Genomic DNA, 19,822 nt, shown 5'->3' on the forward strand with positions numbered 1-19,822 from the left:
GGGATGACGGAGAGAGGAATCATCCCTCCTTTATCTCTAATTATACTTTGACTTAGCTACCTGTGAAAAGCCCTTTTCCCAGTGTTCTGTTGTGACTGTCATGGGGAATCGTTTCCCAGGCAGCTGCAGAAGAGTTATCCAGGCCATTTTCTAGCACTCATGTCCATCATGCAAATGGGTGTGGCACGTGCTGCCTGTTTGGAGAACCCTCAATCTGTAACGCTCATGTTTAAGATAGAACAGTGCTGTGTACTCAGTTATCAGGGGAAATACTTAATAAAGGGTAAAGCATGGAAATAATTAGATGTTTGCGCTCATCAATAGCATGCAGCAGTCTGGCTCCAGCAGGCGTTTGTATCCGTGACTGTGAGAACAGAGGCAGCTCTGTGCTCGGAATTCCCACTGCACTTGCCATCTGCAGTGAGCTTTATCTGTTTGCTGAACATCCATGTTTGGTCCAGAAAGAAAGCTGACGCTTCCCTGAGGGAGCCACCTCCTCAGAAAGCGGCCCAGCTGGCACTCAGGGAGCCCCACTTTCTCCCGTTTGAGAGGCCGTCGCTTTGCCTTTGGACATGAGAGAGAGAAGCCTTCCCATAAAGTTCATTGACAAAAACACGACCTTCATTTCCTCCCACAGGCTCCTACCCAACATAACTCATTGTCTTTTATCTTTATAGTCTGACCATGTGGGCATATTGCTGGTTACTTATTCAACACATTCTCCTGACCTATGGTATTATGAGGGACTTTCCTTTGCAGGCACTTCCACTGTATTTATGTTTATAAAGCTTGAGCCTTCACTCCCATTATTTGGGCTTCCCAGCCTTAACTTTGTGTGAGGTATGTTAGATATTGTGTCATTGAATAATTGTGTCACTGCATAAAATATTGGTCAACTGACTATTTAATAGTCCCTGGGGGTGGAGCCAGCAGCCAGTGTGCTCCCGCCCCACTCCCGGAGAGTCCTCTGCCACCCCACACTGCTGCTTCTATCAGAGGCAGCAGTGTAAGGTGGCAGGCAGGAACTGGTCCATGAGGGGAGCCAGTTTAAAAAGCAGCTCCCCTCGTGGACCAGCTGCCTACCGCCCTGCAATGCTGCCTCTGATACAGAGGCAGCAGCCCTGTCCATGGGGGGTCCAAGCTCCCTGTTGAAAGCCAGCTCCTTGTGCATATTGTCTCCCAGCTGCCCCCCTCCCCCTCTGTGATGCTGCCTCTCTATCCAGGTGCATTGCAAGCAGGGACTGCTCTGGCCAGGCTAGAGCAACCCCTGCCTGTGCTGGGAGGCCGCTCCAGCCCATCCTTTAATCGGTTAAACAGTTAAACATCACATTTAACAGGTTAACCAATTAAATGGGATTTTACATCCCTAGTTCAAATCATTGCTTCTAATTTAAATTATTGAATTTTTAACACTGAGTTTTCTCTGCCATTGCTGGTTGCTTTATCATCTTTTGTTTGGTTCCTCTGGAGTGCATCAGTCTTCTCTAGTCCTGACACTCCTAAATCATTTTGTGCAATTTGCAAACCTTGCCATTAGTAAATATGCTGGTATTTAAAAGCCCATCTTGTCACATGACGTAATTTGTACAGTCATCTTATTTGAATCTAGCAATGTCCTTGGCTGTGCAATGAATTATGTTGATTTATCTAGGTGGAAAATGAGGAGCATCTGCTGTGCTGAAGGGCTATACTGTATATGCCAGTTTTGTTGTTGTGTTGGTGGTTTTGAAGTGCTATGGCAATTGGACCAAGAAATCCACCTTTCATGGTGTCTCCCTCATACAATCAATGAAAGTGCTACATGCAAATTAGAAATAGGCTAAGGGTGGCGATTGGTTGAGTTACCTCTGATATCACAGTGGTCTAGGCCACTTGGAATGGCATATATGCTTTTTTTAAGCCAAAATCCCATGCTGTGTTGGGGTGTCAGTTCTACAATGGCTCAGTCAAAATGGCTCAGAATGTAATACTGTACTTTGATGGTAACAGAATGCAAATACCAGTGATGTTTAAACATGGTGATAAATCTGAAAAATAGAGCTGTCACCTAACCTTGTAGCTTCAAAGTGACTCAACGGACATTCCAGGCTTCAGAGTGACGCACAGTGCCAATTCTTAAATCTTCTTATACAGACATTAAAAATTCAAGTTCTAGTCTGGAACTTTGGGACACCTCACTGTGAACTTTGAAATTTCTCATTTATTCTTACTTTTTTTTTCGTGTTCTGGTCGTTAGCTAGTTTCTGCTCATTGACCCTATGCGCACTTAACTTCCTGAATGGTCTCTTGAGTGAGTCTTTGAAAACTTTTTGAAAGTCTAAATAAATTGTTATTAAGTACTCCTTTATCTATTATTTTGTTGACAAACTCAGAGACTTCTGTTATATTGGAGAGACATGTTTTCCTTTACATAAGTCCATGCTGTCCTACTATTTTTCATGCAGGTGTTTTATAATTCTATCTTTAATTATCCATTCACTCAGTATACCTGGTATTAGAGGTAAAAAGCAGAGTATATTTTGTACCCTCCACTGGTCTGCCACAGAAGCTGTTTTAATGAAAAATTGCATATTTTTGTTAGCAACTAAGACGTTTCTTAAATTCCTTGTACTCTGGCCTTTTTTACCTGTAAATACTGTGTATACCTGTGGCACTGTTTAAACAATAAGAACATATACTGAAACTGTTGGATGCTTTTTTTTTAATATTAATTAATACATAGTGTTACATGTATAAAGTACTTTTCATCCAAAGATCTCCAAGCATATTAGGAAGGTGGGTAAATATACCCATTATACAGGAAAAGCAACAAATTGTTGCAGGTTCTCTTTAAGAAGTTAGTGGTAGAGCCATTGGCATTTTTATTTTATATGGTGTATGATACAGTAAGGATACTTGATGACTGAAGCAAAGCAGATGTTCTGCCACTTTTTGACAAAAGCTTGCAAGAGAGGGGTTGTCAGTTTCAGACCAATAACTGAATCCAGTCTGAGAGGATTTCTAGTCCATAGAAATCCTTATTGGCTATTGCTTTAAACTCTGGTATCAGTGCCAAGTTGGGATGGCGGGAGTTTAGTTGACTAATAACATTCCATTTTCTGAATGAGTACCCTTTATGTAATATGCCCTGGTATATCATTTAAAATTTTTCGTTGAAGAAAAGTTAGAATTTTTCTGTCCCCCTGCTCATGTTTAAATGGGTCTGTTGATCATGCCTGAGAACTACAATATCAAATGTGTACAGGCTCACTTCTTTTCCTTTGTGTGCACACCTTTCTGCTGGTTGCTCGCTGTTCAGTTTCAGCGCTGCTGCTGTTTTACTGGTAAGCAACCTCTTGAAGGCTTTGCAAAGAGGCATACACAGTCAGCAAGACAGTGAAGCTTACTATTTGCAAAATGCTATCAAATACACTAAGTAAACAAACTGAAAAAGAGTATATTATTTAATCGCTTACTTTTTTTTCCAGTAATTTTAGATATTACCTACAACAGCAGTAGGTACAAATATTCAGATACAAATGGGATTTTCAAGTTGATGTTTTCTCTTTAAATATTGTCCAAAAAGAAATTTTTAAAATAATTTTGATCATTAGTCTTGAAACAGGTTATAATTTTCAAAATAGTATATTTGAAGATACCTACATTCATATTTAGACACTGAAATATAAGTGGCTGAATCTTCAGAAGCCCTGGCTCCAGGAAAAGGCCTGATTCCCAAGAGTGGGTGCATCCAGTAAAGTGGTACAGACCATAATTGTCTTGAAGGACTAGAGGATTAATATCTCCATTAGCACAAAAAGGGGTGTTTTCACAAGTCATAAAACTCTTCCTCACCCTGGCTTTCTGCCTCTCGTTCTCAGCCCAAAGAGCCGCCTGATCCAATTAAAGAAAGAGAAGCTGGAGTACACTCCTGGAGAGCATGAGCATGGATTGTTCCCAGCCCCTATTCACGTTGGTGAGTACTTCACGTCTGTTGTCTGTTGCTTAGAAAACAAGTGCCACTCTTCAGACCGGGAGTTAAACTCCATTTCTGTTTCCTCTCCTTTTCCTCCCCACTTTTTTCTGCCATTTTCTTTCAGGGTCACTTGTTTCATCTGCTCTTTAACTGTTAGAAGTCGTACTCCCTGCTCTGTGACCTGTCTTCAGTCCAACAGTTCAGACTATGAAAGCAATGAGTAGTCCTGTGGCACCTTAGAGTCGTGGTGTCCAACCAGTTCTGAAGCAGTAGCCACTATAGCAAACTAGCCACGCTCAATCGGCCACATAACCACATGGGGCTAGTCTATTGGACACCACGGCCTTAGAGGCTAACAAATATAATCTATTCTATATTTTGAATAATTTCTTTGTGCAAAATAAAGTCATACTTCATGATTACCTACAGATACCAAATTTTGCATAAACAATCCTGCCACTTAAATTAGCTGAATGCACTATTTTTTACACTGGAATATACTGGATGAAAGGTTATTTTTTTTATTTATTTTTTTTTACATTGGAATATACTGGGTGAAAGGTTTAAATAATCATTTTTGTTTTCTGATACACTATCAGAATAAAGTCATGACAATTATGATTAGAGTTCATAAAAAATATTTGATAAAATTAAAAGTGAGTCTCTTATTGAAGTGTCATTTTAGTGCAAAGACAATTTTTACTGTTACAAATCACAAAATAATTCAAATTACAGTAAACTTCTGATAATCCAGCACCTTTAGGACCCAGGGGGTGCCGGATTATCAGCTATGCCAGACTATCAGAAGGGGGGCCTATGAGGGGTCTCGGGTGGGGTGGGAGGGATGCCACCCCAGACCCCTCATAGCCTCCCCTTCCAATAGTCCGGCTCTGCCCCAGGTGTCCCTGATTCAGCCGCTGCTGGTCATTTTCAGCAGCGGTTGAATCTGGGACGCCTGGGGCAGAGCAGCTGGAGTGCTGCCAGGTTGGTCCGGTAGTACCGACCCTTGGTGCGGCGAGACCAACCCGGCAGCACCCCAGCTGCTCTTGGGGATGCCTGGGGCAGAGCAGCTGGGGTGCTGCCGGGTTGGTCCCACAGCGCCGCTCCTCGGCACTACTGGACCAACCTGGCAGCACCCCAGCTTCTCTGCCCCAGGCGTCCTGATTCAGCCGCTGCTGATACTAATCAGTGGCTGACTCCAGGAAGCTCGAGGCAGAGCTGCTCTGCCCCAGGCTTCCTGGAGTCAGCTGCTGGTCAGTTTCAACAGCAGCTGAATCGGGATGCCCGGGACAGAGCAGCTGGGGCGCTGCCGGGTTGGTCCCCGCAGCGCCACACCTCGGCACTACTGGACCAACCCAGCAGCACCCCAGCTGCTCTGTCCCAGGTGTACCCAAGTCAGCTGCTGCTGAAACTGATCAGGGGCTGACTCCAGGAAGCAGGGGCAGTGCAGCTCTGCCTCGGGTTTCCTGGAGTCAGCTGCTGGTCAGTTTCAGCAGCGGCTGAATCAGGGACAGCTGGGGTGCTTCCGGGTTGGTCCCACAGCCCCGAGTGGCAGTGCTACGGGACCTACCCAGCAGCACTCCAGCTGCTCTGCCCCCGGCTTCCCCGATTCAGCCGCTGGTCAGTTTTAGCAGCAGCTGAATCGGGGAAGCTGGGGGCAGAGCAACTCCAATGGTCCGGCTGCCTGGAGCACTTCCGGGTTCCTGATGGTGCCAGACCATCAGATGCCGGACCATCGGAGTTTTACTGTAGTTACAGAAAGAGTAATGGAAGCTTTACGTGTTTCTGATTTAAATTTACTAAGTATGGTAATTATTCAATAACATGAATAATGTTTGTAGTTGAAATCCTACAAATTTAAAACTGTTCTTTTACTTTCCTTTTGCAAGCACATTAATAAAAAATTCTATCACATATATTTAATTTCTTGAACTTTCCTATAAGCATAATCTATGCAAAATGCCTTTGCCCTGTCAAAATGACTTTGCTAGTATATTGTAAAACCCACAGGGCATTCTGTGTGTACAGTGAGTTTTTGTAGAAATGCCCTTGGCTGTTCAGTAACCAAAGTTTCTTGCCCACAAAAGTTTATTATATACTTTGCTTAAATGTTGTACAGTATTTTTCTTTTCAAACCTGTGTTAAAGTAGGATGATGAATATCTGTTACATTTCTAAAACAAAACACAAACACCAATAAATCCTCCCTGCATACCACTGAGTGTTTTTAGCTTCTACTTTCTAGAGGAGGAAAGGGTAGGTACAGAAAGGTTAAGTCACTTGCACAAAGTTACACATTCTGAAATTCACCTTTGTGCAGAAGGCCAAGTGCAAGACCTGTGCCTCATGCAAGTTCTATTTTTAGAGTTTAAATAAGACTTAAGTGATTTATAGCTCTTGTGCTGACTCTCTTTCACAAAGGTGATTTTTACCCATAATGTGCTATGTTAGCATTCGGGTTAGAACTCTACAAATTCCTGACTCAGTTCATTAAGCTGTGCTGTTTCAAACTAGTTTGTAGTTTTCCATAGAACTCTCAGTCAGAGGGTTTTCACAAACAGGTCACTTCTCAGTTGAGCAGCAACCAATCTGAAATGACTTTTGAACACAGTTGTCTAGAATATTGAGCAGAGCACACAGGTGCAAATTTCCTGCGTTCTGTTGGTTTGTATAGCAACATTACACTGGGAAAAGGAAGTTGTAGGAAACTTTGCATTTGATAAGAAGGTCTCCTTTAGCCAAACCCTTGTGTGTTGTGTCATGAGTTAGATTTCATGGTACAGCAGCTGAAGGATATGACAGACTTGCATGTGTAAATCAATAATTATGAACTTTTAAGCATTCATATTTCAGAATTAAAGATCTTAATTTAAATTCCAATAAATCTGTGAACTTTCTCGACAAGTTCCTCCGTTTTATATTCATTCCTGTGGCTTTGTCCTGCAGTTGAGCTGTCTCCCAAGAGGCTCTGGTTTAGTATGCAATGCAATGCAATGCAATGCAGTGCAGTGATCCTGTTTCCTTTTTTCCATACAAAGCCAGGACCTCAGTTTATTTGTACCAGAAGACACAAACAAAGTTCTGCAATAAAGATAAGGCAGCTTTAATTACTCTGTATTGGGTAGCTGGAGAATGGTTTAACTACAGAATAGTGTTACAAGGTTTAATTCTCTGCCAGATAACTTTACTAGTGCCTGCTTAATGAGGGCTAGAGAACATTCCATATTCTCCAGGCTCAGTGCCAGGGAACTTGAAAGAGCCTTTTGTTTCGCTAAGTGAGGTCATAGAAGTGAAAGCAAATTCCCAGCAGATTTAGCTGTTTCCTGGAACCTGCTACGGATAAATAAAGCTTTGAAAATAAAAACTAATCTAAGAGTAAGTTGTAAGGAAAAAACATTGCAATTGTTATTGTCTAGTTTTCTCAATCATGGAGGTATGCATCTGAATCTAAATGAAATGATAAAAATTATTGCTTGAGGAACATGATGGGACCTGAGAAAGCCAGGATGTTTGGACATTGGAGTGATACTTCATAGAATCCTAGAATTGGAAGGGACGTCAAGAGGTCAGCAAGTCCAGTCCCCTGCACTCATGGCAGGACCAACCACCATCTAGAAAGACCATCCATGACAGGTTTTTTTCTAACCTGCTCTTAAAAAGCTCCAATGATGAGATTCCACAACCTCCCTAATTAATTTATTCTAGTGCTTAACCACTCTTGAGAGGAAGTTTTTTCACAATGTCCAGCTTAATCCTCCTTTTCTGCAATTTAAGCTCATTGCTTCTTGTTTTTTATTTCAGATCTATGTAGAAATATCCTAGCAAAATGACAGGACAACATTTTAATCTTAATGAAAAATGTCCTGGTATTTGAGGTGTCAAATCCCAATACTTCTACTAGTCAGGTTCTTAATAACAGAAATTCTGCGTAAATCAAGGAAATGAACTGCTGCTGAAATGTTTTTCAATATCGTGTCCCTTTGCAACATTATTAGGAAGGGTCTTGTCAAATCTGCACTTACCATTTAAGCCGCTGTCAATAGCAGTTCATGGAATCCAATTATTGAAAGTCATTTTCTGCACTGGTTCATATTGTTAAGGTGAAATGGGCTTAAGAGTTAGTACATTAGACCCTAATGGATTCTCCTGGCCCCTCTGGTCTATTGTGTAAATTAGGCTCGTGGAAACTTTTTGTAACTATTTGTTATCTGTGCTCCATCATTCTAGTTTTTTGGTCACAGTGATGAGAATTAAGGAGAGAGTATAAACCTTTACTTGAGATTGCCTAGTTAAATGTTACTGGTGAATAATGTATGAGACAGAGCTTCTCTCCTCCATTCTGAGAGCTGTTTTCCTTAGTAAAGAAGGGGGCTTTAGGGGCTACAGCCCCTGTGTTCCTGGCCAGCCTTTCCTAGTAGGGAGCTAGGGGGAGGTGGCTCTGCACGCTGCCATTCCTCCTACCTGCCCCCAGGCTGAAGCTACATCACCACGAGCGCCAGGAAGACCCTGTCCCCTGTTACCCTTGGAATTTTTGTCTAGATGCTCGGGAGCCAGCTCAACCACAATCTTTGGTCTCTTTACAAAGCGCACTTCAGGGCAGTGTTTTCCCTCTTCGATCCTCCTCCTCCTCTTCGTTGTACCATTTAGTAAATCAGAAACGTTTAAAGTATTTTTCTGTCTTCCAACATCTTTTTTCATGTCCTATAATAAACATTATACACAGGGTAAGAGTCCTAGTGCTCATTCTGGTAAAATAAGTAAGGAAAAAATGGGCCTTCCTGAGAAAATCCGACTGGATAAAACAGTGTAAAATCGATGGAATTCTTAAGAACACTGTTCACTTTCCAATTGCCGCATTTTTAGTGTATCCACTTGTCTCACCCACCTAAATGCTGTATGCTGGCAGCAAGGGGAGCACTGAGGGGGGTTCAGCTGATTGGTAGGCACACCCAGTTGAGTGCTTTATCAGGTGTCTTGGTCAGGTTTTCCAGAAGAATGTGCAGAAGTAGGAGCATCCATTGCTTATATTACAGATACCTCTCACTGATAGGATACACACTTTTAATAAGGATGGGCAAGGTAAATTCTTCACAATGTTTCTCTTACACAGAGAGCAGGGCTTTGTGGATCAGAGAATTTTACTTTGAGTCAGACTGGGAAAAAATCCACCAGTTGAAAAATTAACTGAGATCTCCTAGCCTGGAGGCAGGGGGCAGGGGGCAGGGGGCAGAGAACCTCTACATAGTAGTACTGAGTTTGGGAAAAGGAAGTTGTGAAGAGCAAATGCCAGGAAGAAGTCCTGACCTAAAAGAACAACCTTGGAAATTGCTAGTGGAAAGGATCCGTTACAGCATTGTTGGGTCACCAGGTCCCTACTGTACATACTATCCCAGTAACAACAATGAAAATGTTACATTGTGAAAAATACTGCAGACCCAGAGTAGGTAACTTCTAGAGAAAAATAGATTTTTGAAGATTAAAAGGCAAGTCTTTTATATACATGACAAGTATTCTGGTTCTGCAGTTGGTCGCTTTAGAGACCCCTGCTATGAGAACCTCCACAGAGTTCTTGTCACTGTTGTCAGGAGTTTAGCTGCAAACGTCAGAGTTTCATGATCTCTTTAAGGCCAGTCATCAAAGTACAATGCAAGATCCCTCTCCACAGAAAGCGGATTGGCTTTCCCCTCTCACTTTCACCAGCAAGTCAATGTTAGTATCTCCCTATGCTACCCCACTGAAGATGCTAATAGAAAAGATCTGTTACTGCACTGTTGGGTCACCGGGATTCCACTGTACACAGTGTCCCTGGTAATAGCATTGAAGATGTCACAATGTGAAAAGAACTCATTCAGTACCCAGAAAAATAAACATCGCTGTGACCAGAGGAAAGTCAACACCACCAGCGTGTTGTGGCTCTTTTGGAGGATTCTTTATTGACATGTTTCCTGTGTTGTCCCCAATAAACAAAGTGTTCTTTAAGGATGTTCTGCCTTTTACTATTTTCAGAGACGGAGGGGCTCTGTCAGAATTTGGGCTCTGTGCCATTCGTTGTCCTCTTTCCTCATGAGTATATGGGAACGAGCGTGTGACATATCAACCATTTTGTTTCAGGAAAGTATCTGAGACAAAAGAGAATCGACTTCCAGCTGCCATACGACATCCTCTGGCAGTGGAAACACAATCAGGTACAAGCTACAGCTAGTTATGTTTTCTGAATATTGGTAAATATTCATGTTTACGTTAGTGACTGGGAAAAAATAATTTGCATATATATTTAATGTGGACATTTTCCCCGCTGAGTTTCTGAGATAGGCCATTTTTAATTTTGCTATGGACTTTTATTTTGGAAGCCTGCCTGCTTTTTAGAAGGATCTTGTTTTAGACACGCCTCAGGAGAATTCAGATGTACTGCCAACAGCACTGAGAAATTTCAGGCCTTATTTTTCTTGGATCAGTCCCAGCGGAGTGGAATTTATTTTTCACTTGCAAGCTGAGATTTTCATACTGAGGGGATTGGAGAGAGTCTTTAACAGTTACACACTAAAAATAGGGATTTCTTTTCTTTTTCTTAACTGAGAAGTCGCCACTAGTGATTTCATACAGGCAATGTAAATCCATCCTCAGCGCTACAGCAATGTATGAGCTATTGGAAATGTAACCTAGCCATGTAAATGAGCTGAACAAGTTCCCAAGGTAGGATGTCTCCAGATGTTCATCAGAATACTACCAAAGTCTAATCTTAAAATAGTGAAAGCTGTTGACATTCTAGTTGGGGGAAGTTCCTGGCTTTGCTTTTAAGACAGTCTACATCTATCAATATCTTACATATCTTATAATAATACATGTTAAATAAACATTGTGTACACTCCTTGTGCACCTAATATTTAAACACTTACAGAATAATTTTGTTAGATGATGACTAGCAGCAGAAAAGGGCTATTAGTTGCAGTACACTAAGTTTTAATTATTATTTTAAAACACAGTTAAAAGGAGAAGCAATTCTTGTTACTGTATATTAAATTATTAGCTGAACTCTTTCTCTAATAGCTTAATAGTAAATATGTAACAGTGGGGATTCCCTTTCGTCTCCTGGCCTCTCCTTATATATAACAAATTATTCTCTCAAAAGGATCTGTTTCCCTTTATTTCAGCTCAGAGATCTTGGGCTTGAATTCTGATTTTCCCTCCTTCCCACTGTACTTAGTGTCAGCATACAGCACTGCCGCTAGAGCAGCTGTCCCACACTAAACATGATTTTAAAGAAGTGTTTTTTCTCTATAAGGCTGAAGGTAATATTACTACCCCGAAAAGCTATGGGTATGTCTACACAGCATCCTTACCTCGAAATAAGCTACACAATTTGTGCTATGCAGATTGCATAGCTTATTTTGATCTTATTTCAAAATAGCTTATTTTGAAATTTGGCACTGTCTACATAGCACCAGATTTCTAAATAAAGCGCTATTCCAAAACGTCCCTTATTCCTCTGCAATGAGGTTTACAGGGGCGTCAGAATGGCAAACCTATTATATTTCGATATAATGGGCTTGCTCTTAAGATGTGGAATAGCTATTTCTGGATACAGGAGGTATCCTGAAATAGCTTTGCAGTGTAGATGTAGCCTATCTGTCCTCATAGATTTTCTGTTTGACTTTTCCTGTTTGCTGTGGTCAGACAATGTGGAGGAATAACCCACGGTGGAAATTGTGTTCAAGGAGCTCTTTAAACTTACGGATTTTTTAAGATACATTTTTAATGGCTTCTCTCATGTGCACACAGAGAAATAGCCTGAGCTGCTGAGAAAACTTTATGCATAAATATTATCCAGTAATTAACATAAACATAATACTAAGAACAGTGCATGCCCATCATTTTCCTGACACGTCTGAGTAGCAACTGCAGTTGTGCAATGAATTAAGAGCTTTTTTTCTTCCTTTTAGTTGTACAAAAAGCCAGATGTCCCACTTTATAAAAAAATCCGTTCTAGTAAGTAACTTTATTATTGTTGTTGTTGTTGTTGTTACTTTATATAGAGTGTCATTGTACCATGTGCCTTACGCTAAGCCGTATAATTCTGGAACTTTGACATGCCTTCCGCTCATCTACCTCCCTCTCCTCCACCTTCTTCTCAGCTTTCTATTATCAGTATGAAAACATTTCAGGTAGTTCTGTTTTAATCTGGACAAATTATTTATTTTCCTTTTGTTTCTTTTTCCAGATGTATATGTAGATGTGAAGCCTCTTTCTGGCTATGAGGCCACCACCTGCAATTGTAAGAAACCAGATGACGACAATGGAAAGGGCTGTTTAGATGACTGCCTGAACAGGTAGGAAATATGCTGACTAAGCAGAATAAGGAAATTCTCCTGAACAAGTCAGTCCCCATAAATTCAAACTGTAAAAGTTAGGAGATGTATTGGGTGTGATCAAATGTTCACTGATCTTAAATGATCCCAGTACAAGGAAGTATAGATACAGATGCATACGGCTTAGTTTCCTCTACTAGCTGCCACTTTAATAGTAAGAGAGCAGGCTGTTTCTCTTCCCTCCTCAGACAGGAGAGCAGTCTAAAAGCTTTCAAAGACCCATTTTACTCCATGGACAAGAGAGAAGTCTTTTTTGATGTTTCCTATTGAAGAGCATTAGTCTGAGAACAGGAAGGAATCTCGCAGTTGTTCTGAGGTCAGCTCTATGTTCAGAACAGGGCAGTTGCTGAGGGAGCTGGAAATGGACAGCTTGGGAGGAAAAAGAAGGATATGAAGAACAGGAATCACATGAGGAGGAGATAAACAGAATGCAGTCATCATCACAAAAGAAGAGCTAGAAAGAAAGTAAGAACAGGGACACATTATAGGGATTTTGGAGTCCATCCATGACTACCAGAACAGTTCTCTATAGGGAAGAGCAAGAAATGTTTTCAGTTTTAGGGACTAGTAATCAAAGAAAATCTTGTACTGGTTTGCCTTCTCATTATGATTATATCTGTGAAAGTTCTTCAGCTCTTGCAGTTACCAGAGAAGATAAAAAAAGTTAATTTCAGTAATTCCCATTTTTCCTGAGTCTAAACAACACCCTGCCTCCCCAGTGCTCCTGTCGCTCACAGCTTTCCTGCCATGCAGCAACGTGGCATCAGAAAGAGTGAGATTATTTTAAGAATGTATTTAAATGTTCTAATGTTTAATCCTATGAAAAGATCAGGTCTTTCTATTCAGCACAACATCCCCCGAATGAAGCATCTGCCGTTTATTCACCTTCTTTGGAATACTGTCATATAGTCCCACTGCCCCTTCCAATTCAGCCCTGTATTACAGCCTAACTGGAGGAATTCAAATGGACCGCCGTTATTCTTCATCATCCCAGATGCAGAACCAATCCATAGTCTTCCTCTCCAATATTAAAACCATAACATTCTCCCATGGATCATTTGACAGAAAAAAATTAAAATATTCTGGGGACTCGGCAAAAAAGCCAGGTTGTACACATTTATACTAGGTCACCAGAGATTAGTGTAAGGGATTTCTATACAGGTCAAAATGCAGGTGTTGTGCTTTTTCTCTTTCCACCATGTGACTCTGGTGAAATTGCAGAGCAGGAGACCATTGAAATCATCACTATACCTGAATTATGCCACATGTCCCTGCAAGACGCATAATAGCGGTAGATCTGGGCAGGAAATGCTTTTGTCATCCTGAGAACATTTTTCAGAATCTCAAAAAAGTAATTCCCAATCGGGACTCAAAATTCAAATAGCAAAAAAATTGCAAATTAATCTGGAAAAAAAATTCACATCAATCACAATGCTTAATTTCAGTTTTGCCCTTTTTATTTAAAAAGACAGTGGTATTATAATTAGTTTAAATTTTGAACCAAAAATGCATTTTGAACTGATAACCATAAATTTTCCTTTTGAAAATATTGAAGAGACACATTTCAGCCATTCTAGAATCTTTTTTAAAAAAAAATTTAACTGAGAAATTCACTGAAACCAATCCTGTCCCAGGAGCAATTTCTGTTTTGACAGTCTGCCATTTTACAACCAAAAAAGCTGTCAAAAATACCCAGTCAGCTCATAACGAGAGGTTTTGTTGGCTCTGCATCTTGTAAACCTATTAATGTCTATGGCAGGGGTCAGCAACTTTTTTAACCAAAGAGCCAAACTACATCAAAATTAAGAACAAGTGGTCAAAAAAGAGCCATATAAGAATGCCCATTTGCAAATATACAACTTTATGTTAATAATCAATAATATTATGATTAATAATAGCATAAATGAAACCTTGTACTCAACAACTATTTAATGGAACTTCTGCTGCTGTGTCTTTTTTGCACATTTCTTTGAAGTTTACATCATAGTAGGTCAAATCCAGCTTCATGCAAGCATTCAGGCTGTCTTCTGTCAATTTTATGGCAGGGGGCTGGGGATGTGTAGGTGCAGGAGTCTGGGTTGAGGTAGGGCAGGGGATTGAGATGTATGATGGACTCAGGGCACAAGGTTGGGGTGTGTGGGGGTGCAGGGATGTGGGTATATCAGGGGCTTTGAGCAGGGGCTTCAGATGTATGATGGGCACAGGGTTAGGGTGTGGGGGGGTGCAGGAGAGTTATGATGCTGCAGCAAGATGGGGACTGGGCCCCAATTGGGGGATTGTTGACCAGGATTCATTTTTAAGTAAACTAAAATATTATGTCCAACACAAAAGGTTTCAACATTGTCTTTATTTATGGCAGGAGTGGGGAACCTTTTTTGGGTCAGGGGCCACTGGCCCCACAGAAAAATCAGACGGGGACCACACAAGTGAGATGCAAAAAACAAAACAAAACCCTAACCCTCCAAAAACCCTCAGCCCTCACTGATGTGGCCCCCGACTGAAACACCTCATTCCCCTGGTGCTCCAGCCCCATGGTAGGGACAGAGGTAGGGAGGACTGAGATTCAAGGCCTCAGTCCAGGTTTACTCTTCTGGGATTCCAGGGTTAGTGGATTTTGAGGGCTCCCCTAGGCTCTGGGGTGGGGCCAAAAATGAGGGGTTAAGTGTACGGGACAGGTCTGCCAATGAATGGGATAGGGATACGGATGCAGGATCTGGGCAGGAGGTGGGCTGCAGAAGGGGGTCAGGTCTGGGTGGGAGTTAGGGTGCAGGAGCAGGCTGGGAATAGGCTGTCTGGCCAGGGGAAAGGAGCAAGAACAAGGCTGGGGGCAGGATGTCTGGCCAGGAGGCCCAGAGCAGGAGTGGGCTGGGGCAGGCTGTCTGGCCTGAGGGTGGAAGCAGGGTGTCAGGGCAGGGTGTCAGGTCAGGGGATAGACTGCCTGGTGAGGGGGTGAGTGAGTGAGAAGATGAGATTGTGGAATCTGAGCATGAGGGTTGGGGGGGCACTTACTTGTTTTCACGCTGCATAACAGGCACCATGTAACACGGCCTCCTGTTTCTCCCATTTGCCGGAAGGAATCCTCCAGGAAGGATTTTCAGGGGAAGCCTCCAGGGGAAGGAAAAGGGCAATGTGCAGAGTCATTTTTGGCTCCACTTGTTCCCTGCATGTTGGATCCAGTGGGGAGGCTTGGGGCTTCCTCCTGCTCACCCACAGGAAGCTGGCACTGGCAACCCTGTCTTGCGGGGGAGGGCTGTAAGGCTGTAGCACCAGCACGGGCTCCCTGCTGCAGGGGGAATTGAGGGGGACTCCAGAAGAGCCATATCTGGCTCCCTAGTGAGCCATATTTGACTTGCGAGCCATAGGTTGCTGACCCCTGGTCTGTGGGATAGGCAGCTCATTGCATTGCTAACTCTGAGGTGGGATCATGCCAGCTTGGTGGTGGAAGACAAAAAGGAGAGCGCATTGTCATCAGAGATTTAGGCAAAAGTGACACCTTGAACAGGATTTTACAGTGTGTTTTGCTGGAACAGCAGCTCTCTGTGTATTTACCATCTGCCTTTAACTTGTTTGTCTTTGATTTTAGGATGATCTTTGCTGAATGTTCCCCTAACACTTGCCCTTGTGGTGAACAGTGTTGTAACCAGCGAATTCAGAGGCATGAGTGGGTGCAGTGTCTGGAACGATTCCGTGCTGAGGAGAAAGGGTGGGGCATTCGGACCAAAGAGCCCCTGAAAGCAGGACAGTTTATCATCGAATATTTGGGAGAAGTTGTTAGTGAACAAGAATTCAGGTAGGAACTTACAATTACTGTTTCAAATGGCAAATTTGCCAGTTAGCTTTGAAAGCACGTTATCCCCTGGAGAAAATGAGTAAGTAGATAGGAGGAGGGAACAACAGGGCAGTATTTTTCTATCCAGTAGCCCCAGGTAGAACCCCGTAAAATTATTTAAATCAAAATAAACTTTTTTCAGGTGAACTGAGAGCACTGATTAGCATTTGCAACATAGTACCTGCCACATCTGTTTTGTGACTGTCCAATTCCACACATGAATATGAATCTGATACAGAAAAAAGCCCTGTATAGGATTCCAATTGTACAAAACAGAATCAGCAGGCAGCATTGTGCAGGAAAGGAAATGAGCTTTTGCAGGCAGACACAGAAACAAAGAACAATAGGTGGGATTGTTAATACCAGATGAAAAGAATAAATCCCTGATCATGTTAACTGCATGCCAACTACTGTCAGGGTTCAGGCAGAAGACAGATCTAATACTTGCTTGAAGAGTGAGCTGCTGATATGTCTGGACCCATTTTTGCACTGCTAAGGCAGAGTAGCGCTTACCCCAGGATGTAGCCTTAGGAAACTATGTCCAACTCCTGAAAACCAAGATGGAGCAAAGTGGTAATTTGGGAGAAAATATACAAATGGTGGATAAATACACATGTGCACTAACCAGACAGCCTTGTACATGCACAATATCTTCCCCAGGCATGTGCCCACAATGAAATCTGTACAGTTAATTTGCAGAACAGGAGGCAGCATGGTTGTGACTCTACACCCCCATATTTTTATGAAAATATGTTTTGAATATGCATAAATTGAATATGATTTATGCAAATCAGTGCAAATAACCTGTCATTCAAGAGCCTGTAATCCCTCGAAGGTGTCTGTTCTATTGTTGTGCATGAGCCATTCTCGTATGTGAAGTTAGAAATACAAGGTGTACATTTGCTTATTAATCTAAGTCATCTAGTAAATGCCATGAAGTGGTACTTAAGAAACTTAATGACCCAGTGCTCAAGATGGTGATCTCTAAATGGTTTTGTTTTTCCTGTGAGCCGAAACTGTGGTTGGTCCTACAAAGACAGGTGACCATGCCAGCTGGTGCTGAAATCCATCTTGAATTTTTACTCTGCTAAGGTGGGGAGAATTAAACAAAGGTAAATTCTATTTAAGGAATGGGAAGCAAAGAATGAGGAGTCTTCAACTGGCTTTTGAAACTGCCTCCCCACTCTAAGAGGATACATCAAAACACGTGGGGGAAAAAAAACTGTAACAAAGGGATGGAGGAATATTGCTGAGCCCAGGACAGAGAAAAAGATCAACTCTGACTTGCGAAGAATTGCATCCGAGATAAGAATTAGAATGAGAAATAAGATTTGTGACAACTTCTCTTTTAGTGCATAGGCTAAGCTGGCAGATCTGCTTTTATTTTTGCTTAGTAACTTACTTTGATCTAGGGATGTTAAAATGCATTTATTCAAGTAAATATGTAACCACTGAAAATTTCAGTAGTTACATGCGAGGAGAGGGGAAGACAGCTCCCGCATCCCCCCAACACACACACTGCTGCCTCTGATACAAGGGGCACATTAACTGATGACCCGCAGCTATCTGTTAACAGAGTGAGTGGTTACATTTTCACATCCCTACTTTGATCTGTCCATCACCACTTGCAATCACTTAAAGGACAAATGTAAAGTACTCCACTTAGGAAGGAACAATCAGTTTCAGACTTATAAAATGGTAATTGACTGTCTACAAAGGAGTGCTGCTGAAAGAGTTTTAGGAGTCATGGTGAACCACAAGCTAAATAAGAGTCAACAGTGTGACGCTGTTTAAAAAAGGCAAATATCGTTCTGGGATGTAGTAACTGGAGTGTTGTAGGCAAGACACAAGATGTAATTCTTCTGATCTACTCTGCACTGATTAGGCCTCCACTGGAGCACTGTGTCCAGTTCTGGGCATCATGTTTCAGGGAGGATATGGACAAAGTAGAGAAGCTCCAGAGGAGAATAACAAAAATGATTCAAGGTAGGGATGTAAGCAAAAGCTTATTGAATAGTCGACTAGTCCCTCGAATAGTTCCTCTAACTAGTCACTTCCCTTTCTCTCCCCCCTCGTCCTGCTTCCTCTATTATGCAGCAAGTGGGGGGGAGCAGGCGCCAATGCTGGGGGAAGTTGATTTAAAAGCCGGTTCCCTCAGCGCCATCTCTGTGGAGGGCAGAGAGGTAGCGGGGATTAGGTGTGAGCCAGGAATCAGCTGGTCCGGCTCGCTCCAGGTCTCCACCACTGCACTTCAGCCTTTTAAATGTATTAAGAACCTGCTGTCTCTTAATACATGTAAAAGACTGGTACGCAGCAGGGGGAATCAGCTGGCCCGGCTGGCTCCAGGTCCCCCCTGCTACACTTCAGCCTTTTAAACATATTAAGAACCTGCCGTTTCTTAATACATTTAAAAGGCAAAGCCTCAGCAGGGTTAGTTCCCAGAGCAGGGGGCTAACACCACTGCGGCTCCCTCACTTATTGACTAGTCGATATAAAATCCATTTAATAGTTGATTAGTTGATTAAACTAAATTTAACATCCCTAATTCAAGGTCTAGAAAACTTAATCTGTGCAGGAAAATTGAAAGAATTGTATTTGTTTAGTTTGGAAAAGAGAAGACTGAGAGGGGACATAACAACTTTAAAGTACCTAAAAGGGTATTGCAAGGAGGAGGGAGATAAATTATTCTGCTTGTCCTCTGAAGCTCGGACAAGAAGCAATGGGCTTAAATTGCAACAAGGGAGGTTTAGGTTGGACATTAGGAAAAACTTCCTACCTGTCATGGTAGTTAAACACTGGAACAAATTGCCCGGGGAGTTTGTGGAGTCTCCATCACTGGAGATATTTAGATAGGCTTCTGTCAGGGATGATCTAAATGGTTCTTGGTCTTTCTGTGAGGGCAGGGGACTGGACTTGATGACTTTTCAAGGTTCTATCCAGTTCTAGTGTTCTAGGATTCTATGAAATCCTATTTTTATACTTAGCAAAAACACTTTTGTTTATTATCAAGCCCAGTGTAAATAATTATTACCTGGGGGAGGAAGGGAACATTAGCTGTGCATCTTTCTCTTTCATTGTTAAAGAGAACAAACTCGATGAGCTTTTTCCGTGTAAAACTTTCCTACAGAGTAGGCTGGATTTATTTGGGGTTGAGATCCCTTTTGAGGGCTGTGCTGCTGGATGCTGTCACATTCCTGTAGCTGGGCCCTCCCAGAGCTGTTACCAGGATCTGTGTTACTCTGCTGGGGGGCCTGTGACCCCAACTCTGTGCCTTTGCTGAGGAAGACCAGAGCGTCTGGCCCAGTGGGACAAAGTGGTGGGGCTCCCCTGAGGGCAGGTAGTTGGGCTCAGTGGTATGATCAGCACATTGGGTGACAGTTTTAAGGGCACCTCTGTGATCCATTCCAATGGTCTGGAGTGAACAGCTCCAAAATTCTAATCCTACCTCGGTCAGTGACCTTGTTCAAGTCACTGATGTAGTCTGTGCTTCAGTTACTTCAACTGTAAAACCAGAGGCGACAGTGCTTATCCTCGGTCTCTGGACACAATACATGAAGTGTTCGTTGTCTCTGGAAAGCCACCTCTCCGAGTTCCTGCAAGCTTTAGTTCCATAGCAGCTATGTGTCTGCGTTGCATGAACAATTGGAATCACAAAGACTTTCCTGTGTTGCTT

General features: G+C 42.3%; 1 protein-coding gene across 3 annotated transcripts in view; it reads left to right on the forward strand.

The window, feature by feature from the left end:
- ASH1L (ASH1 like histone lysine methyltransferase) overlaps positions 1–19,822 on the forward strand; it is a 157,478-nt gene that overhangs the window by 113,254 nt on the left and 24,402 nt on the right. For all 3 annotated transcript variants that reach the window (XM_075907956.1, XM_075907957.1, XM_075907958.1), the window contains 5 exons: positions 3,861–3,955; positions 10,066–10,139; positions 11,895–11,940; positions 12,173–12,281; positions 15,904–16,110. In XM_075907956.1, the coding sequence (XP_075764071.1) occupies positions 3,861–3,955; positions 10,066–10,139; positions 11,895–11,940; positions 12,173–12,281; positions 15,904–16,110 (531 nt within the window). The remainder of the gene's footprint in view (positions 1–3,860; positions 3,956–10,065; positions 10,140–11,894; positions 11,941–12,172; positions 12,282–15,903; positions 16,111–19,822) is intronic.

Source organism: Pelodiscus sinensis, chromosome 24 (assembly GCF_049634645.1).
Source record: "Pelodiscus sinensis isolate JC-2024 chromosome 24, ASM4963464v1, whole genome shotgun sequence".
In the NCBI taxonomy this organism is placed as follows: Eukaryota; Metazoa; Chordata; order Testudines; family Trionychidae; genus Pelodiscus; species Pelodiscus sinensis.